At 48.2% G+C, this 18,611-nt stretch overlaps 1 protein-coding gene across 3 annotated transcripts in view; it reads left to right on the top strand.

Annotated features, from left to right (window-relative positions):
• LOC135911545 (1-phosphatidylinositol 4,5-bisphosphate phosphodiesterase classes I and II-like) overlaps nucleotides 1–18,611 on the top strand; it is a 590,731-nt gene that overhangs the window by 478,323 nt on the left and 93,797 nt on the right. For all 3 annotated transcript variants that reach the window (XM_065443866.2, XM_065443867.2, XM_065443868.2), the window contains 3 exons: nucleotides 8,668–8,731; nucleotides 12,944–13,042; nucleotides 13,327–13,403. In XM_065443866.2, the coding sequence (XP_065299938.1) occupies nucleotides 8,668–8,731; nucleotides 12,944–13,042; nucleotides 13,327–13,403 (240 nt within the window). The remainder of the gene's footprint in view (nucleotides 1–8,667; nucleotides 8,732–12,943; nucleotides 13,043–13,326; nucleotides 13,404–18,611) is intronic.

An 18,611-nucleotide genomic window follows, 5' to 3' on the forward strand; every position in this document is an offset into this window, starting at 1 on the left:
TGGGTTTCCGGAGCGTTTGATTACTGGCAATGCATCTTCACTTCTCAGGTGTTTCGTGGGACGTGTACATCCCTTCAGATTGAGCACCGCCTCACATCGCCCTACTACCCTCAGTCCAACCTCGTGGAACGCTTTTTTCGTACTGTGAAGTCAATACTCACGGCTTTTACGAACACTTCAAGCGAAGGAGCAGTGGGAGGCCTCTCTGTCCAGCTCGGACCTGACAATCCAGCGCAGCCTGGTACAGCTGGCAAGGGCAGCAGCACAGGCCACAGGGGCTCTGAAATGAGTTCTCCATCGGCCGCCGAAGTCTTCGACAACTACTTCTTTCCCTTCTAAATAAATGTTTCTACTACTACTACTCACGGCCTTTGCCAGGAGCCAGAAGGGTTGGGCAGACCACGTGTACGAACTCGCGTTCGCCATCCGGACGGCACAAACCCGCTCAACAAGATTCTTCCCTGCTTTCCTTACTTTCGGCCATGAACTGGCGAATCCGCTAACCATTGTTACGCATCGCCAAGCAGGCGTCGAGAATGCGCCAGGGGACCTTTCCTCGTATGCATTGCAGCTTTACTCTCGGCTTTCCCGCGCTTTCTCTAGAGCAAGGGACAGCTTAAGAGCCACCCGAGCCCAGCAGAAGGCTCAATATGACAAGAGTCATTGCAACGTCTGCTTTCAGGTTGGTGACTTGGTACTTAAACGCAACCACGCTCTTAGTGATGCGAGCAAAGGGTTTTCTGCAGCGTTGGCTCCTAATTGGCTGGAGCCTTACTGAGTGGAGAAACGACTTTCACCACTTGTGTATGAGCTGATGGATCCTCATACGAGCAGAACCAGGAGCTGCGTTCACATTGCCGACTTGAAAGCCTACCATTTCAGGCCAGTTGAGCTGGCGCCAGAGCCCAGCAATCTCAGGTGTTCCAGGGAAGAGAGCACGTCCAGTGTTTCCACCGCTTTCGGCCGTCGCATCGATAGCCCCTCAGGCAGCGCCCACCATTGTGAGGTCGCCCTCACATTTCCAGACCTTTCTAATAAAAGAAATGCGCTACTCCTGCTTTTTACCTCTGCGAGCGAGTGCTTTCTTTTCTCTCGGGATTTCCCACATAGAGGCCAGCGTGCCACGGTTCCAGCCCGCCCTAACTAGATGTCAAAAAGACACATGTGCTTTCGTTTGCCTTTTGTTCAGTGCTTGTATTTCTTCTTGTTTAAATAATAGCTTTAGTCTCCTTCATGTGCATAGCCTTGTTTTCAATGTGCCCCGCTCTTTACTCCTCATCGTCATTGTACGTAGCTGTAGAGGGGCGCTTAGTGCCCTCATTCTTTTGCTGTCTCGTCTTTGAGACTCGCCGTGTAAGTGTTCGGAAAGCGAGGGCATGCGACAACGGGAGCATCACATGAGGAGGAGGTTTGAGACATTGGACACCTCAGACATTGGGTTCCCTGCGCCTGGATCTGCTGCAAGCCCAAAGGGCATGTGCCGCTGGTGCCTCGTGTGTGTCCGTGCAAAAGGGGACGAACACCATATCCACCTGGCTTCGCGACCCTCCATCCTGTGCCTCCCACCTCTTCTCGCCCCTTCTCGGAAGCGTTTGCTGTAAGCATTTACTACTCTTGCTAGCGCTGCTGTTGCCGGTGCCCCGGGACTGTCTTCCCGCAGTCATTCTCTCTCGACAGTCGCCTTCGTGGGTAGCTTGAGTTGCAGCACACTCGCACTCAAGATAGCCAAGCCGTCTGTTCCCGTCGCGCCTTCAAACTGCCGCCGCGACCGACGCCGACACTGGGTTGCACAGCCAGGCACTCCAGCCGCAAGGATACTCCCTGCTCCTATAACTCTCCTGCCTGCCACAGTTACGGAGACCAGTCCAAAAAAATTGGCTGAAGGCTTAGCTTGGTTAAGCCTGGAAGATTGCGAAAGAAATACCCTTGGCTGCGCCTTGGTTCGGCTGATGGTGTGGACATGGTTGCCCTTTGTTAAACTTACGGCTATACATCCTCTGACATAGCGCAAGGCAGCGCGCCGACCACTGCGAGGAGCCGAGCTGTAGCCCCATTTATCCTCCTAGCATGACGTCACACCAGCGAGCGCCCTCTCTTGGTAGCGCCGCAGCAGCGGCGCGCAAGGCTTCGCCTCCACCATCGATGCCGCGAGCTGGGGCCCCGTCTCTCGGTTTGGCGTGACGTCACACGGTCACGTGACGCGCAGCTGTGGAAGGAGGCGCCACGACCACCGATGGGTCGAAAGTGCGAGCAGTATTGCTTTCGTAATAAAACACGAAGTGTGGCCACCTGGACGGGCCAGGAGGGTGTATCGGCACTCCTCTGGTATGTGCCAGTGAAGGCCTGACCCACGCAGTGAAGAGCGGAGAGGAGCCAGTGCCCCGTGCTCTATCCTTTTAAGGGGCACACGCTCACTCTAACGAATGCGGCTATGGGCGGCACCCACCTGCCCCTCGCTGCTGGTGCTGCTGCCTGCGGGACGTGCGGGACCCTTGTTATTCACCATAGCCGCTACACCGGCCGAATGCACACAGAGGAGAAGGGGAAGAGTGCGGCGCGAGATCCCCCGGTGCCTTCTGGCGCGGCGACGGTGCTGACAGACGGTGAGCTGGCCCAATTGTGCTGGCAGAAGATGCGCGAGGACCCCGGATTCGCAGCACTCGTTCATCAGGGGGCTCCAGACGATGGAGAGGCAGCCCACAGAGAGCGACGGATTATTCCGCAGAAGCAAACACATCCGAACGTGGTGGCCAGCGACCAAGTGCCCACGACGGCCTTGGAATGAGATGTTCGAGACTGAGCGCTAAGGCTCCGGGTACGTCTTGCCATTTTATTTTTAAGGTGGAGTTCTTTAACGTTTTTTATGCTTATTTTTGAGTGTCTGTGTGTGCGCGTTCGTGTAGCTGACAGTGCACTTATTCTCGTGGTATTCTGGGGCAGTGCTTTATACAGTTCCCTTTAGGTTATTTTGTTGTGCGCAATTTTCATTGGGTTTGCTGTTTGTGTTATATAATTATGCTATTAGTGTATCTGCCCTGATTGTGACGTTCTAATTTCTTTAATATGTGTTTAAGGGCTGGAATGGCGGCAGGAGGTTAGCCGTCCTTGCAGTGTCTAATGCTGGCTGATACAGGGGGCTTTTCCTTTGTGTTGCATGCCGCCGGCTTATTTCTCAGCTGGTAGGGACACTTAAAGGGACCCTGAAATGATTTTGACGGTTTTCTACAAACGTACTGAGTCGTTAGAGTAGGTGCTTCTGATCATTAATTGAGAGATCTAAGTGCTCCGCGTAAAGCGTGTAATTTATTATAGGGTTTTTAAATTGCACATCGCTGCCAATCGCAGCACACTGCTCGATGGAATTTTAAGCCGCCCCTACCCATATGACAAAAATCACCCATATGACGTCAGAGGGGCGAGCTATCTGATTGGCTGACCACGGTGCGTGATCGATAATTTTTCCAACTTTATGGTAAACAAATGATCTTCGTAATAGTTGGAATGTTGGTTCATTTGTTTCTGTATGAAGAAAGTAACATAAGGAGAATGCACAAGAACAGTTTTTCAGTACACTTAAGCACTTCCGGCACACAGCAAGTGTCGTCTGCTTGTGTTACAATGTACTCCATTTCGACGAGAGCTCCGCGGTCAGAGTCGGTCTCAGTCTTTTCGCGAGCACTATGATCCGACTTTGTTGTCTTGCAGACTGCAAACGTAGCGACTGGCAATATGTCAAGCTGCGACATCGTGTCCCTCTGCAAGGCAGCGTACGAGCGAACTGGCTGCTGCGCATCGGACGGACGCTATCCGATCGGCACCAGGATTTGCGCGTTTGTAGTGGTCACTTTACACTGGAAGATTACTAACGCAATAGCGTTTCGCGAGTCCGGTATAAGGGCAAACGCAAGCGCAAGGGGACAGGGCCTGGCCGCTTGACTGCCGTAACGGGATGAGCCTTGGATGAGCAGAGGCGCAAATTTGGATGGTCTGCACGGTGCAGCCACCTGGTGGCACAGAGCTCAACCATACACAGTAGCAGTAACGAAGTGTATTCTTTTTTGCTGCTGGTGTGTATTTTTCGCTGGAGTGTAATCATCAACACGTTGTTTTTATAATTGTTTAAAATGTTTCACTCTTGGTTAGAGCGATATTAGCGCTTTATTTGGCTGGTTAAGCGCTGCGCCAACAAGTGGCTGGACCGTGCAGACCGATCAGGTCGCTCACGTACGTCTACGCTAGCTCCTTTATCAGCTTGAGTTTATGCCTCCAGTCATTTGCCGAAATGACCAGCTTTCCTGTGGTTACCGGAATACCAGACACGTTCGGCGCTAGGACAGAATGCTCGCAACGCCCGCTGCTTCGATAGCTCTCGCCTGGGGTCAACGGCCAAGCGGCTAGCGGAGAGGTTTCGCGCGGGCGGGCTCCAAAACAAGCAGAAGTGGACGATGTGACGTCGCATCGTGACGCATAACCAGTGAAGGCGGAGCTTAGCCCCGATCGCTCGGCGAACGAGTTGAGGAGGAAAAGCGTGGCTAGGGGGAAGGCTAACTTCTAATCGCTTGTAGCTCCATTAATACGTAACGCTTCACTTAAATTGTGGTGCGAATGTTCTACTTAAGTTGTACCCTACGCGTCTACAAAATTTGTCCGAATCGTTTCAGGGGCCCTTTAAGGGGAGAGGGATGTGGGAGTTCCTTTGGTCTACCGGGGCGCAGTCGTCGCTATGCCTCCGGCGCCGGACTTATTCACCATTGCGAGGAAAACCTCGCCCCCAAATGCCTGCCCCTCGACCATGTGCCGTTTTCCCCGGGCGTCGCGGCCGCGTCCCGCGACGTCATGCTACGCGGCCCTCCGATTGGGTCGTGACGTAGGAATGAAGCCCCGACTGGGGAAGATCGCCGGACGCGGGGGAGTCGAGCTGCAGCAGGGACAAGCGCCGGTCACGAGAGTACGTGAGCGACCGGCTATTTGTGTCCCTAACGCCCCCGGCCTGGGGACGTTCATGTGCTTTGTCACCTTGCGTAAGTGGGGCTTACTGAGTGGTTCTGCGTTCCGCCCTTGCAGCAGTCGCAGGCACTCGGTGCGTCACATTTTGCGTGCCTTAACCGTTGCTGACCAGTGTCGGTGACGGGAAGCGCTAGGTAGGGTTTGAGAACGCATTTCGGCCCGCGTGTGCGAACCATTGTTCGACGTGCCGTGGAACCTGCCTTCCCCCGCCATCGGGGGGGGGGGGGGGGGGGGGCCGCCAGCGCCGAGTGTGCTCAGTGTGTTTGGGTGCAGTCTGGTACGTGCTGGCCATATTGTCATCAATAAATGCATTGACTGCCCTGGACGTCTCGTGTTCCTGGGAGAGCACCCATACGTACGGCCAGAGCCGGCCAGGCCTTTCGGCTTGGTGCTCGAACCTATGGCGGGTCTATCGCCGTATGCTGTCGCGAAGCTCCACTTCTCCGGGGGGATACTAAGCGACGCCGTGCGAGAGACGTAGAGTGAGCCCACGAGCTGTATTCACAGAAGAAGGTGTCATCATGTATATGCTTTGTTACTGCCCAAGGTTGTTTTGCACCTTGAGCAAAGTGCCAAGATTACACAGAAGCTTATCCAAATTGTAAGGAAAATGTGCGCCGGAACTAGAATGTAACGCTGTTAAGATAGTGTGCTACTTCAGGACACCACTGTGAAATATTAATATTTCTTGCTTGCCTTGTACTAACGTAGTGTCACCACACGTATGCACATAAGCATCATTTGCAGCAAAGCGCACAGATGTGCCCCTTTTATATCCCTCCTTTGAAGCAAAACTCACTCGAGCACCTGACCACTGGGACTGTCCAAGCTTGCTCTGTCTGTTGGCAACTTGCAGTCAATTTTAGTGAACACGCGCATAGTCAGCTGTTCAGTGTTACAACCACACTGCCGCATTGTCATGCTTGGCATATCTGTCCACTTACACCCCTGCTGATTTGTTTGGAGTTCGTGGGGTTCTCACTCCCATGCTCTTGGGACAAAGGAACGACAATACAGTAGTGAAAACAATCACAGGGGCATTTATTGCACCTTTCATACATCAGTGCCTACTAGCCGAGTAGCTATCCACAAAACATGCCGATGGGCGCGTGACAAATCTAGGAAGTCCGACTCACCGCGACCGGATAGTGAGCGAGTATGTTCGCCCCATGCTGGATCCCAACGCCTGGTCGTTCGCGCGTACGGTCACGTGAACGGTGGCGCGTTCGAAGGTGGCCACGCGAGACGGTCTCATAGAAGCATGGATCGGCGCACGCGTGGCACGGCACGTCCGCACTGTTTGCTGTCCCGAACCAAAGAGAGCAAGCGCCTTGTCTCTCGGTGCCCAAGTAACCCCGCCTGTCGGTGGCGTTAGCAGCGCAACACTCGCGCCATCTCTCGCACTGCGCTTCAACCACTCCGACCGCCGCGGGCGCCAGGCCACGCGGCGCAGCCGGATTACAGGAGCCGCGCTATGCGGGAAAAACACATCAGGGGACGCGCATCCCCACAAGTTGCAGCGTGTGTTTGCTTCGCCCATCACAGATCGATATTTCATTCAGAGTCACAGAAATCGACAGCACAGATAAAGCTTCAAACAGCAAAATCGCAGTGGCAGCACTGCATGACAGAGCCAAGGGAATCCACATTCTGTCATTTACTTGTCGAGATGCATTCACTGTACTTCTAGGCAATCAAAACTAATGGTATACATGCTAATGTAACGTGCAAGTGTCTGAAATCAATACACTCCATCACGCGTCAGAAGTTTCAACGTTTCAATGTCTTAGTGTGAAATTATCTTGGATTTATTCAGACTTTTTTATTTCCTTAAAAAATGGCGAAAATCACTAGATCTAAGTTTCCCTAGAGTTGACAGCACCAAGTCCAACTGTCTTTAATATGACCGAATTTGGCCACTCAGTACACTAACTCTGTTGCGAAAGTGGAATAGTAAATGTCCAAATGTCAAGTGCCATTGGTCACGGCGGCCGCATTTCGATGGGCGCGAAATGCGAAAACACCCGTGTACTTAGATTTAGGTGCACGTTAAAGATCCCCAGGTGGTCTAAATTTCCGGAGTCCTCCACTACGGCGTGCCTCATAATGAGAAAGTGGTTTTGGCACGTAAAACCCCATAATTTAATTTTTTTAAGTGCCATTGGTCAACATTGCAGCAGAACCTCAACTACCACCTTACCTACAGCATGGCAAAATGAAACTGCTCATGGGACAGTGTGATTACAGTCGTTCAGTGGTGCCCTCCTGTTGCTGTAGGTGAAGCAAGGGACCTGTGGGGACAACAGTCCTTTTTCTTCAGTAATCGACACAACTACATCGAAGAACAAAAGTCAGATAATTGTTCCAAAGAGCGGCCGGTGCAATCAGTGTCACATACTGGATGTTGTTGTTGCCATATAGAAATAGCATTTAATAGGGTAGTGGGGCCAGTCATGCTGCCGTAGCGCAGCTTTTTCCTTGCTATTCTTATTACTTATGTACAATTTTGGCATCTATCGATGTAGTTAAACAAATAAACTTGACATCTTGTTACCTCATGCCTGGGTGTTTACCGCAACTTGAATAATAAGCCTAAAGAAGTTCTGCAATATGGTTTTTCACCGCATAATCTTCGTTTAAATTTGTGCTCATATCTAATGCTAGCTTCCACGTGATCAGTGGGATTAGTGAGCAACATTCATGCCATGTAAAACTGTGTGATCACATGGTTGGTCAACACCAGCACTTGAAAGAGCATGCTAGCTTTCAGGTACAGGTACCTCCGCCATGTCTAGGCATTTCCTAGCTACTGAGAACATTATCTGTTGTGTTCAAGAAGGTTTGGATAGTCTCCTTATTGTTGTCATGTACATTAATAGCAAGGTGCCACTATGATATTACATTTGCTCGGGGATTATTATAACAGGCAGATAGCAGTTTAATGAGTTCTCATAATTTGTCACTTAGGTTAAATAAATACTGATGGGAGATTTTTATGGCAATATTTTACTGCACAAAACAATGGTACATTTCCTGACAGATACAAAACCAGGTACAAACCTAAAGGATAAACTTCTACATGTTTGTAGTATTCGCACCTCCACCAGTCATGTAGGACTGTTCAATGACACACACTAAACAAACTGGTTTATTGTGGGTGAACTTGTGCCCAGAAACTCAATACTAAAGCATTCATACAATTTACAAGAAGAGTTAACAGGAGGCTATTCAACAGTGAACCACGTCTCCATGCCGAACACACTTTTCACGCACCCCAAAGGCCAGGAGCCACGCCATGACTTCTCATTGGACAGGCGCTGCCATGTGCGCGTGCACGGAAGACACGCGCTGTATTGCCATGCACGAGGCGTTACTGGCGCCTGGCGATGCTGTGAGCAATGCCTAGGAGCTTTGGCAATGAGGCGTTTGCACGGTTGCGCAAGGAGAGTGCTCGTAACTGGCATGTAGAGCTCTCTGCGGCAATATGATGTGTCTGCCTCCTGGCGGCTGGTTTTAATTTCGGCGCCTAAGCAAGAGTTGTGATGACAGTACAAAGGACTTGAGGTTGCGTGAAGTAAACATACAGTAGGGAAATGCATTTTTACGCTGTGCAAGATTCGTGTGTAAGTGCTCTTGTTTTTCCCCCACTTTCAATTTCAGCATGGCACTGAAACAGCAGAATGAATCACAGATCCAAACGTTGGATGCTGAGCACAAAGCGAAGGTGTGTTATGTTTGTCCTGCCTCTAACAGTACTGCATGCTCACTTGGCTCATGCACACATTTTATTAAAGGGCAACTCTGGCATTTTTTAACCATATTAGGATATTGTCATTTTCGAATTGTATTGACAGTTATGTCACCTGTAGGATGGTTCAATCTGCTTATAACTTCATCATTAATTTTAGATAACCAATAAATGACATACCGAAACCGAAACGGGAAGCTGCTTCGTGTGACGTCTCGATGAGTGGATAACGTCAGGTCCTACATTACCATAAGGTAAGCATGCAGAATGCGTGCTGCTAACACCAAAGAAGTGAAACTGATGATTTCTCCTCGTGACACAGGGAGCTTGTACGGAGTCTCCGAACTAGGCAGTGGTAATTTAAGCGACGATTTCAACGACAGTGGGGTGTAGACTCGATATGTCGCAAACACCGGCTAGCCAGTAGAAAGTCATGAGTCCGGAATGCAACCAATTTTTAGAATTCATATTCAGGAAAACTAAATGACTTGCAGCCATATAGTTTGGCACAAACAATCAGAATGCAAAAGAGAACATATAATAACAATTTCATTAACATCAGTGGGCATCATCACCAGAGTTGCCCAGAAATCACCAGAGTTGCCCTTTAATAAACGGAAGCATTACTATGACCTACATTCACTTCAATAATTAGTCAGCCTGATTCGTTACTTTAGTGATTCTGCATACTACATGGTAGTAAAATGAACAGAGTTATGTGTGAGACTTAGTTGCCTCCTCACTGTGCAGCCTGCAGGTGTGAACCACATGTTCAGGTGATTCTTATTCTAGAGAAACACATACGAAACACCTATGCACAAAAAGTTTCTTAAGCATATATTAATAAATAAGTGTAAATGTATTTGTGAGGTACGCACTGATATCGCTGTTTGGTTGCAAATCATTTTGCAAGACAGCCACATAAAATATGGATTGTATGTCACATGTACACTTGAATTCTGTATGGTCACCTCTTTGCAGGCAGTGCTTGTGTTTGTAGGTTAGACCACGGGTGCATGCATGCTCTTTTTGCTTTAATAAAATCAGTTGTAAGCTCATATTCATTCTATGTGCATCCGTATGGGGTGTCCCTTCCTCCGGTTTGTGCTGTAGTTTCTTATGAGTTTGAGGACAAATATTGCGTATAGTGTAAAACCCTGTGAACTCAAAGTTGCAAAAATTGTGAAAAGTTTCGATATAAGCGAAAAGACTGCTGAGTCTTTCAGCGTAGGCACCAGCACAGCCACTTGATTTCTCGCAAAACCTCAACATATGCCAGGAGCGGTATTTTTAGTGGATCAATTTCGCAAAACATTATGCAACTCGGCACTTGACACGCCTGGCATCGACGGGCCACAGAGCTGCTTGCACAGAGCCAAGCTAACTCTGTTGTGTGGCACGTCGTGTCGAAAGCCTAGTCATGCGAAATATTGCGAAAGTGCTCGTATCCGAAAAAGTAATCGACTGAGAATACCACCATAGGGCCGCTATTTTCTAGCCATTCCTTTTGCTCCATTATATGCCCCTCTTTCATCCACTGTTCTCGGATGCTTATCCCAGGCTGCTTATCCCATTGATAACACGGGTGAAGCATCGTTATGACCACTGACGAAGCTTAATAAGAAATGGCATCGGAAAAGGCATCGCTCCCAAATTACGGCCCTGAACTTGTTGCTTAAGATAATGCCAATGACGTACCAAACATTCGGCACAGCTGGCATAGTGCGTAGATTATACGGCCTAGCTTGTGGTATCCCTACGCGAATTGTGCAGCGCGTGGATCCACAAACGCATAAATGCAGAGCACAGCGAATAAGCAAGCTGCTCTGCACGCGCACGAGCATGCAAGTTGCAGACATCGTCCTTGCACTTTGTCAGGGGTAAGAGCAAAACTGCACCTCCAGGATCAATAAAGTCGCAGCCAGTCATGAATAGTGAATGATGAGACTGGTGGATGACAAGAGTGGCGTAAAATGAAGTGGGATTCGCTACAAACTTGTGTTCTTGTCAGTTTTTGGCGATATCAGAGCTGTGCACAAGGTATAGAAGCCTTTGGGTAGTGACTTGTTGCCAACATTTACACAGTCTAGATATTGAGGTATCTGGAGGATGGCGTGAAAGCATTTTGAGATAAGGGTGAAAATAGATGCACGTAAAACCGAGTCAGGAGAAAATTTCGATTTAATCAATATTTCACAATATCAGAGGGTTTACTGTATTGTGTTAGGCTTAGTATTCCCACAAATTATAAATGCCTTTATCCCTCTCTGGTTTCATTTCTGGAGTTGGGGCATAGGGTCCAAAGCAATTAATTTATTTACTTATTGCTATGTCTTGTAGACCACCTTCATTCTGCTCACCTCAGCTGCCAGTGGCATGCCTTTCCAGCCCTCCTTACTCTCTGCCCATCGACGGCTCGTGACAGACACGCAGAGCAGGTGGCTCATAAAATATCAGCATTCGTACTGTGCTGTGCGCAACTCCCTATGACATAAAGTCCGTTTTGCGTTTTGGACGCCTTTTATTACAGCTACCATAAACATAACAGCGGTGACAGGGCAGTAGATTTAAAGCTCACGTTATAGACATAACAGCGGTGACGAGGCAGTGAATTTAAAGCTCACGTTACTTGTAACTCACATATCTCACATACCTGTAACTGTGCTATACTTGACAATGCACGCATCAGGCCGACTACCAGTGTTTATTGGTGCATCGTGAAGAGCGTAGTTTGGACCAAAAGGACTTCTTGGGCAAGTTGGTGGTTAGATTTCCTAAGTATACTTGATTGTGGCGTGAAATACATTTCGTGAAAAGGGTCAGAAAAAAAGAAGACAGTGAAGCGCGAGTTTGGTGCGTCTTGGTGCATTTCCTGCTTCACTTGCACGAAATGTACACATGGTGACCAGTGATGCCAGAAAAAAATGTCGATTCTGCTGCAGTGGGACAGTAGCTCTATCTATCATTGCGTAGGTGAATTACTGCACACACCTTGTAATCGTGGTGAGAGAGCCAGCACTATTAATTCATTCTTACAAAGTCTACATTTATCCTCTGGTATTGTCCCAGACGAACCATGTACAGCCATTTGCAGAAATGTATTGCGCATGAATAAGAAAGGTATTTTCCAACCAAAGTTGCGTAAGGTAGCTGATTTTTGCCATGGTCGACGTGAGCCTTTGTGTTACTGGTTTTAGGATGAATTCTCAACGTCTTTAGCGAGTTTTATCGTAGTACACGTCACCAATGCTCACCCGAAGGTAACACTTTCGTGGGAAACACGCAGCTTTTATTTTTGTGAAAAGCCTAGTGTTTACATAAACAAAGCAAAGGCACTTAATGTATGTGCAAGTGCTCCAACTTAATTCGCCAGGAAGCAGTCAAGCTTCCGCCTCATTTCCCACCAAATTTTGTAGTACTGCCACTGCAGGGAAGAGGACGCACACCATTTTGCAAATTGTCTATTGGTGCACAACAGGTTGAATGGAACAAGTGGGAGCACTGTGCAGCACACTTGAAGAAGCCAAGGACATGATCATCACATCAGAGTGTGTGTTAGGTTTTTATGCTTGAGCTCTGCAGGCAAATTAGCTGAACCAGTGAGCATCAATTAAAAACTACCGGAAGCGTGCTCAGCCTCAGAGGTTACGTGTCGGAGAACGAGAAAGCGAAGGGAATGGCTTCTACGAGAGGCCTTGTCTTGCCAAGGCTGGCTGCGTCAAGTATTTCCTTTCTCCATGCCCCAGGGGTATTGCAGTGAGAATTTATGAACCATGATATGCCACCCATGTGCAAAGGTTAGCAGTGAACGAGCTAGAACTTTAGCTCGTTCACTGTTCAACAGGCCTTGAGGGTATTTACAATACCCTCAAGGCCTGTTGGGCATTATAGAGGGGATGGGTAGAATGTACATACAGAAAAACATCAGTAACAACAAAGCAATAACACGAAAACGAAAAATTCCCTAAAAATTTGTTACAGACTTAGTGCATGACAAGTACACTCAAATAAAGCAAATGAAAAACAACAAATGCCAAACAAAGTATTAGTGAAGATATTGTTACTCAATTAGTGTGAAGTATGTAGTTAGTAATGGCAGCCTTGAAAATCATTAATTAAAAACCACTCATTCACTATTTTATAGCAGTAGAATATATTTGTGCTGATGTCTGGTGTTGTGCGTTGCAGAAAGAGGAACTACAGCAGAGCCACAACCTAGCCATGATGAACATCACCAAGGAGCAGTACCGAGCTGAAATGGACATTCAGCAGAAGTACATGGAATCGGTGAGTTCACTGCTATGTTCCAGGCTGTCAATCACATTGTCCAGAAACAAAGGCGTAAATGATGTCACTACGAACAAAGCTTGAGGCACCTTGGTAAAGGATATCTTGAATACATATAAAAGAACTAGTAGTTGCAAATATTACTTTCTATATTCACACTAAGGACAATATGCATTCTTTAATGACATTGTGCACATGAAAAGTGCCTCATGACTACTCCCAAACATTTTCCTAAAGCTCCGCACTGCTGTTCAGCAGTGCCAAATAATGCTGTAATTTTTCAGCTGTTCGGTGCCATGGAAAAAGCGATGCAAGCCTCTCAAGCTGCACAGATGCAGATCCTGCAGAGCCTCCATGATAGGTGGGTTGTGCTTCAGTATAAATGACTGTTCTGTCCAATGCACAGGTTCATTTGCATTCAAATTTTGCACAAAAGTGACATTTCACAGTGCAAAATTACAAAATTGTGTTGGATTCGGTCTTTAAAGGAGCACTAAAGGCAAATAATTAGTCAAGCTAAAGTGATAGATTAAGAAGAGTAAGGTGTCCATATTATCGCGAACAGAACTTTAGTAATAGAGAAATTGAGGTAGATGCAGGACAGAATTTGAGACTTTCTCAGGTCATTCAAATACTAGCCCGATGATGTAGAAACTTCTCATTATAATTTTTGCACTAAGTACTCAACCACTCGTAATAAAAATATAATTGCATTGCATTCTAACACAAAAGAAAATGCTGCATGTCTACTTCTATTCAATTCGTAGAGAAAAAAAAAGAACGACATTATGTTTGAGAGCGATGCAGCAAGTTGTCAAGAGGTTGCTTTTGCTCAATTCTGCGCCGCCCATGGTCTCGTGTTTTGGTAGTTTCTGTATTGTGTAGCAATGCACTTGTGCTCCTGTCTCGCAAAGCTCACAATAAAAATGCATCCACACGCACACGATATTCGAGCAACACAATAGACGGACCCTGTCACACTGTCACATCTCGCCGTGGCACAGTTGTATACAAGGGGGTGCTGATAAGTTCCTAGCTTTGTCCCCATCCAGAAAAAAAATGGAAAAACGAGTGAGGGGCAATATGGCTGCCTAATGTCTTAGTAGTATGTGATTTTGCAAATATCAGATGTTTGTGATTCTTGACACATTTATTTTTTATTACACTTGAACTTTATTGATTTTTTGTTGCACTCAGGAACTTTGATGGCAGATGCACAAGCAAGTGTTGTATCATTTGACTCAGGCCGTCATGAAGTCACTCTTTCTCTCCAAGGCCAAAGGACATTTTCACTGAGATGTCGTAGATACTGAAGGAGAACTTGCGACATAACCTGGATACCTTGTTTCAAGGCTGTGCATTTCACCATTGAAAGTGAGCACCTCAAACTGATGTGGCAACCTGTGATGCTGTCCACGAGCTGATTATTGAGGACAATTTCATTTCATTTATTTCACCTTAAAGGCCCGTGGGCATTACATATGGGGTGCATACAGCCACCTTCGAACAAATGATGGACTCTTTGCTTCAGGGGTTCAAGTGGTCCACCTGTATGTGCTGTCTGGACAACGTCATAGTTTATTTGCCCACATTCGACATGCATCTAGATCGTCTTATAGCGATTCTTGACATGTTTCGCTGCGCCGGTCTCCAGTTGAACTCGTCAAAATGTTACTTCGCTCGCCGCCAAATCACCGTCCTTGGACACCTCGTAGATGCCAAAGGCGTGCGACCTGATCCAGACGAAATTCACACTGTTACGAATTTTCCTACTCCGAAGTCTACCAAGGACGTTCGTAGTTTCGTAGGGCTGTGCTCTTATTTCCAACGCTTTGTGAAGGATTTTGTGAGCATCGCACGTCCCCTTACCAGCCTCTCGAAGAAAGACGCCCCATTTTCTTGGGGTCCTGATCATGCCACATCTTTTTTGCAGCTCACTACTCTCCTTACCACGCCTCGAATTCTGGCCCACTTTGATCCGTCTGCCTCAACGGAAGTTGGAACTGATGCCAGTGGTCACAGCATAGGAGCAGTGTTAGTGCAGCGCCAGCGTGGACATGCTCGCATTATAGCCTATGCCAGCCGACTTCAATCCCCCGCCGAGCGTAATCATTCAATCACAGAGCGTGAGTGCCTCACTCTTGTGTGGGCTGTTGCAAAGTTTTGTCCATACTTTTACAGACGCCCATTCTGTGTCATCACTGATCACCGCGCTCTTTTTCGTGGTATATAAGACGGGACGCTTGCACCAGGATGCCGATTGTTTGTCCCGCTACCCCGTCGACGAACCGGCTGATGCGGACGTCATCGCTTGCGTTTTCTCTGTGTCCCAGTTGCTTGAAATCGGCAAGAAGGAACACCGTGATCCTTCATTGCGAGCTCCCATCGACCGTATGGAGTGAACTCCTGGCGATGCCTCTCTCCGGATGTTTCCCCTCGAAGAGGGGACATTATACCGCCGCATTTTCGATCCACACAGCCTTGACCTTCTGCTCGTCATTCCATCACACCTGCGTTCGACTGTCCTCCACCAACTTCACGCTGCTCCCTTGGCTGGACACTTGGGTGTCTCGCGCACATACGTCCGTGCACACCATCGATTCTTTTGGCCGGGTCTCGCCCACTGTGTACGGCGCTACGTTGCCGTTTCTGAGCCTTGTCAGTGCTGGAAGAAGCCCTCCACACTTCCAGCTGGATGTCTCCACCCCATCTACATCCCACCCGAACCCTTTTTCCGTGTTGGTCTAGACCTTCTTGGACCATTTCCTTTCTCGGGCTCCGGAAATAAATGAATCGCCGTCGCTACTGATTATACTATGGGGTACGCAATCACCAGAGCCCTCCCGACAAGTTGTGCTGCTGACGTTGCTGACTTTCTTCTCTATGACATCATTTTAGTGTACGGTGCTCCGCGCCAATTACTGACCGTGGCCGCAGCTTTCTCTCGGCAGTCATCGAGGACGTCCGCCGCTCCTGCTCGACAAAGCACAAGTTCAGCTCACCTTACTACCCACAGACCAACAGCCTCACGGAGTGCCTCAACCGGACCATCACCGACATGCTTTCAAAGTACGTTGCGACCGATCACCACGACTAGGATCTTCGCTTACCATATGTGACGTTCGCGTATAATTCATTGCGTCACGACACCGCCGGCTATTCATCATTCTATCTCCTATATGGCCGAGAACCGGCGTTCCCCTTGGACACTTTGCTGCTCTCGCCCACACGTTCAGCCACTGAATACGCCAGCGACGCGGCCGCATACGCCGACCACACGCGCCAGCTCGCCCGCACCCATCTTGAGGCCTCACAGAAGCATCAGAAACGCCTCTATGATTGCCACCGTCACGACATGCACTTTTCTCCGGGTTCTCTGTTGCTTCTCTAGTCACCCATTCGACGTGTGGGCCTTTCCGAATAGCTGGCCCATACCGTGTGGTGCGACAAGTTACCGATGTCACGTATGAAATCATCCCCGCCTACCTCTTAGCGTCATCGTCAGCTGCAAGTGACATTGTTCACGTGGCGAGGCTTAAGCCATACCACGCACCTTTCACCGTGGATGCGTAGATTAAGCACCGAGACGGTGCTTCTACTGCCGAGGGAGATGATACGGAACAGCTGCCGCACTGAGGAGGAGGAAGGCGACTTGTGAGCCCGTTTGATATAGCGTCACCATTTTTGGCCTCCGTTAGCTCCCCTGTAAACGAATAGCAAATAGCATTAGGCATCAGCTACACGTAACAATATATGCAGATGCAATATATAAACACACATATATATACATACAGGGAAATCTCGGTGATACGATCACGGTTGGTATCTATTTCGGGGTGATGCGAATTCGCACAATTCCCTGGCCAAAGCGCCACATTTCAGATGCCCCTGCACGTTGGTTTGAGTGATACGAATGAGCGAGTGGCGGCGCCCGCCGGCACCAAAGTGGTGAGGAGGCTGCGGACCGTTCCTTGTTCGGCAGAAGGCAGCTGATAACACAGCGGTAACTGTGCGCACTGTACTGAGTGGAAACGGTCTAGCACTGGCAGTCTTGGTGCTCATGAGGCTCACGTCTTGGCTGTGTCCGATGTCCCCACAAAGCCGGTTTCGGGAAGTTTGCGTCCCACTTCCAGAATTAGCTGCTGGTTGACCTGCTGAAGAAGAAAAGCCAGAAGGACATCCGAGACTTCTTCCATCGTGAATAAATTTCTAAAAATGAGATTCTGGCTGTTTAACATGCCGATTTCATTCACATGCCGATTTGATTTTTTTTAGTTATACGAATTTTGGTTGATACATATATTTGATGCGACCCCTTGAGATATGTATCACCAAGGTTTTACTGTACACATATATAAAAAATACAATTCAAAGTGCAATTTTAACACGGTAAGGAAAAATTATTTTAAATGCAAGTTGAACCTTTGCAGGTCGCTAAGCAGTCTGTTAAGCAGACAAAATGATAATAAAAAAGCAATAGTAGAGGGAAAAGAAGGTAACCAGGGGCGCTGCGATGAAGGAATTTTCATGTTAGTAAAAAAATATTTGTGAATATAGGCCACTCGCTATACGCGGATGATATACGCTATACGCCCAGAAAGATCACTTGCAGAAGTATAGCACGCGCTGCAATCAGCCCTAGACGCAATGGAGTTCTACCTGGAAGACGCAAGCCTCCAACTGTCCCCAAACAAATCTGAATTGTTACTGTACAGGCTGGCCAGGCAAGGTTTTAGGGGTCTCAACCCCCTTAACCAACTTCCCATATCCCTCTTTGCAAGAAACGAGCAGCCCATTCTCAACTCAAGTTGAATCTATCCGAATCCTAGGATTACTGATTGACACGTGTGGATGTAACACCAAAACCGAAAGCATGCTGAGACTCGTTGCTAGAGTATCTGGACGAAAGAAGAGACTAGGTGAAGAGAACCTCCTCAGGATCTATCAAGCTTTCCTAATGAGTCACATCAACTATGTAGCCTCGCCCTTAACTGGACTAAAACCGAAAAGAATAAGCTTAACATTCTCATGCGCAAGAGCATCAAAAAAGTTCTGGGTTTACCAGTAACCACTTGCTCGGACAGGTTAAGCAAACTCGGTATGCACAACGACATTGATGAAGGGATTGAAGCGCAGGTCACCGCTCAGGTATTCAGGCTCTCGTCAACCAGGGCAGGGAGACGCATTCTAGATGGGGCCAGCATGGCTCCCAGAATTCTCAACGAACAAGAAATCACCTTATCCAGGGAGGCCCGGGCAACATTTGTGGTCAGCCCATTCCTCTGGAATATGCACCCAAATTACAATGTAGGGAGGTGAAAAGCTCGGGCACAGGCGATCTTACAGAAGGCCAGCGAGAATCAAGATTAGACTGTCTTTGTCGTTGCAGCTCAGTACGGCAAGTCTAGCGCATTCGTGTTGCCAATCATTGACACCAAAGGGGAATTACGCTCCTCGGCCTTGATTAGGTTAGCTACGAACAGCGTCACGAAACTGGTCACCATTGCCTTGGCCATGACTGACCCCTTGTGCACCAACGTTTTCAGACTCACTAGCGGCCATCAAAATT

This window comes from Dermacentor albipictus, chromosome 7 (genome assembly GCF_038994185.2).
Source record: "Dermacentor albipictus isolate Rhodes 1998 colony chromosome 7, USDA_Dalb.pri_finalv2, whole genome shotgun sequence".
NCBI lineage: Eukaryota > Metazoa > Arthropoda > Arachnida > Ixodida > Ixodidae > Dermacentor > Dermacentor albipictus.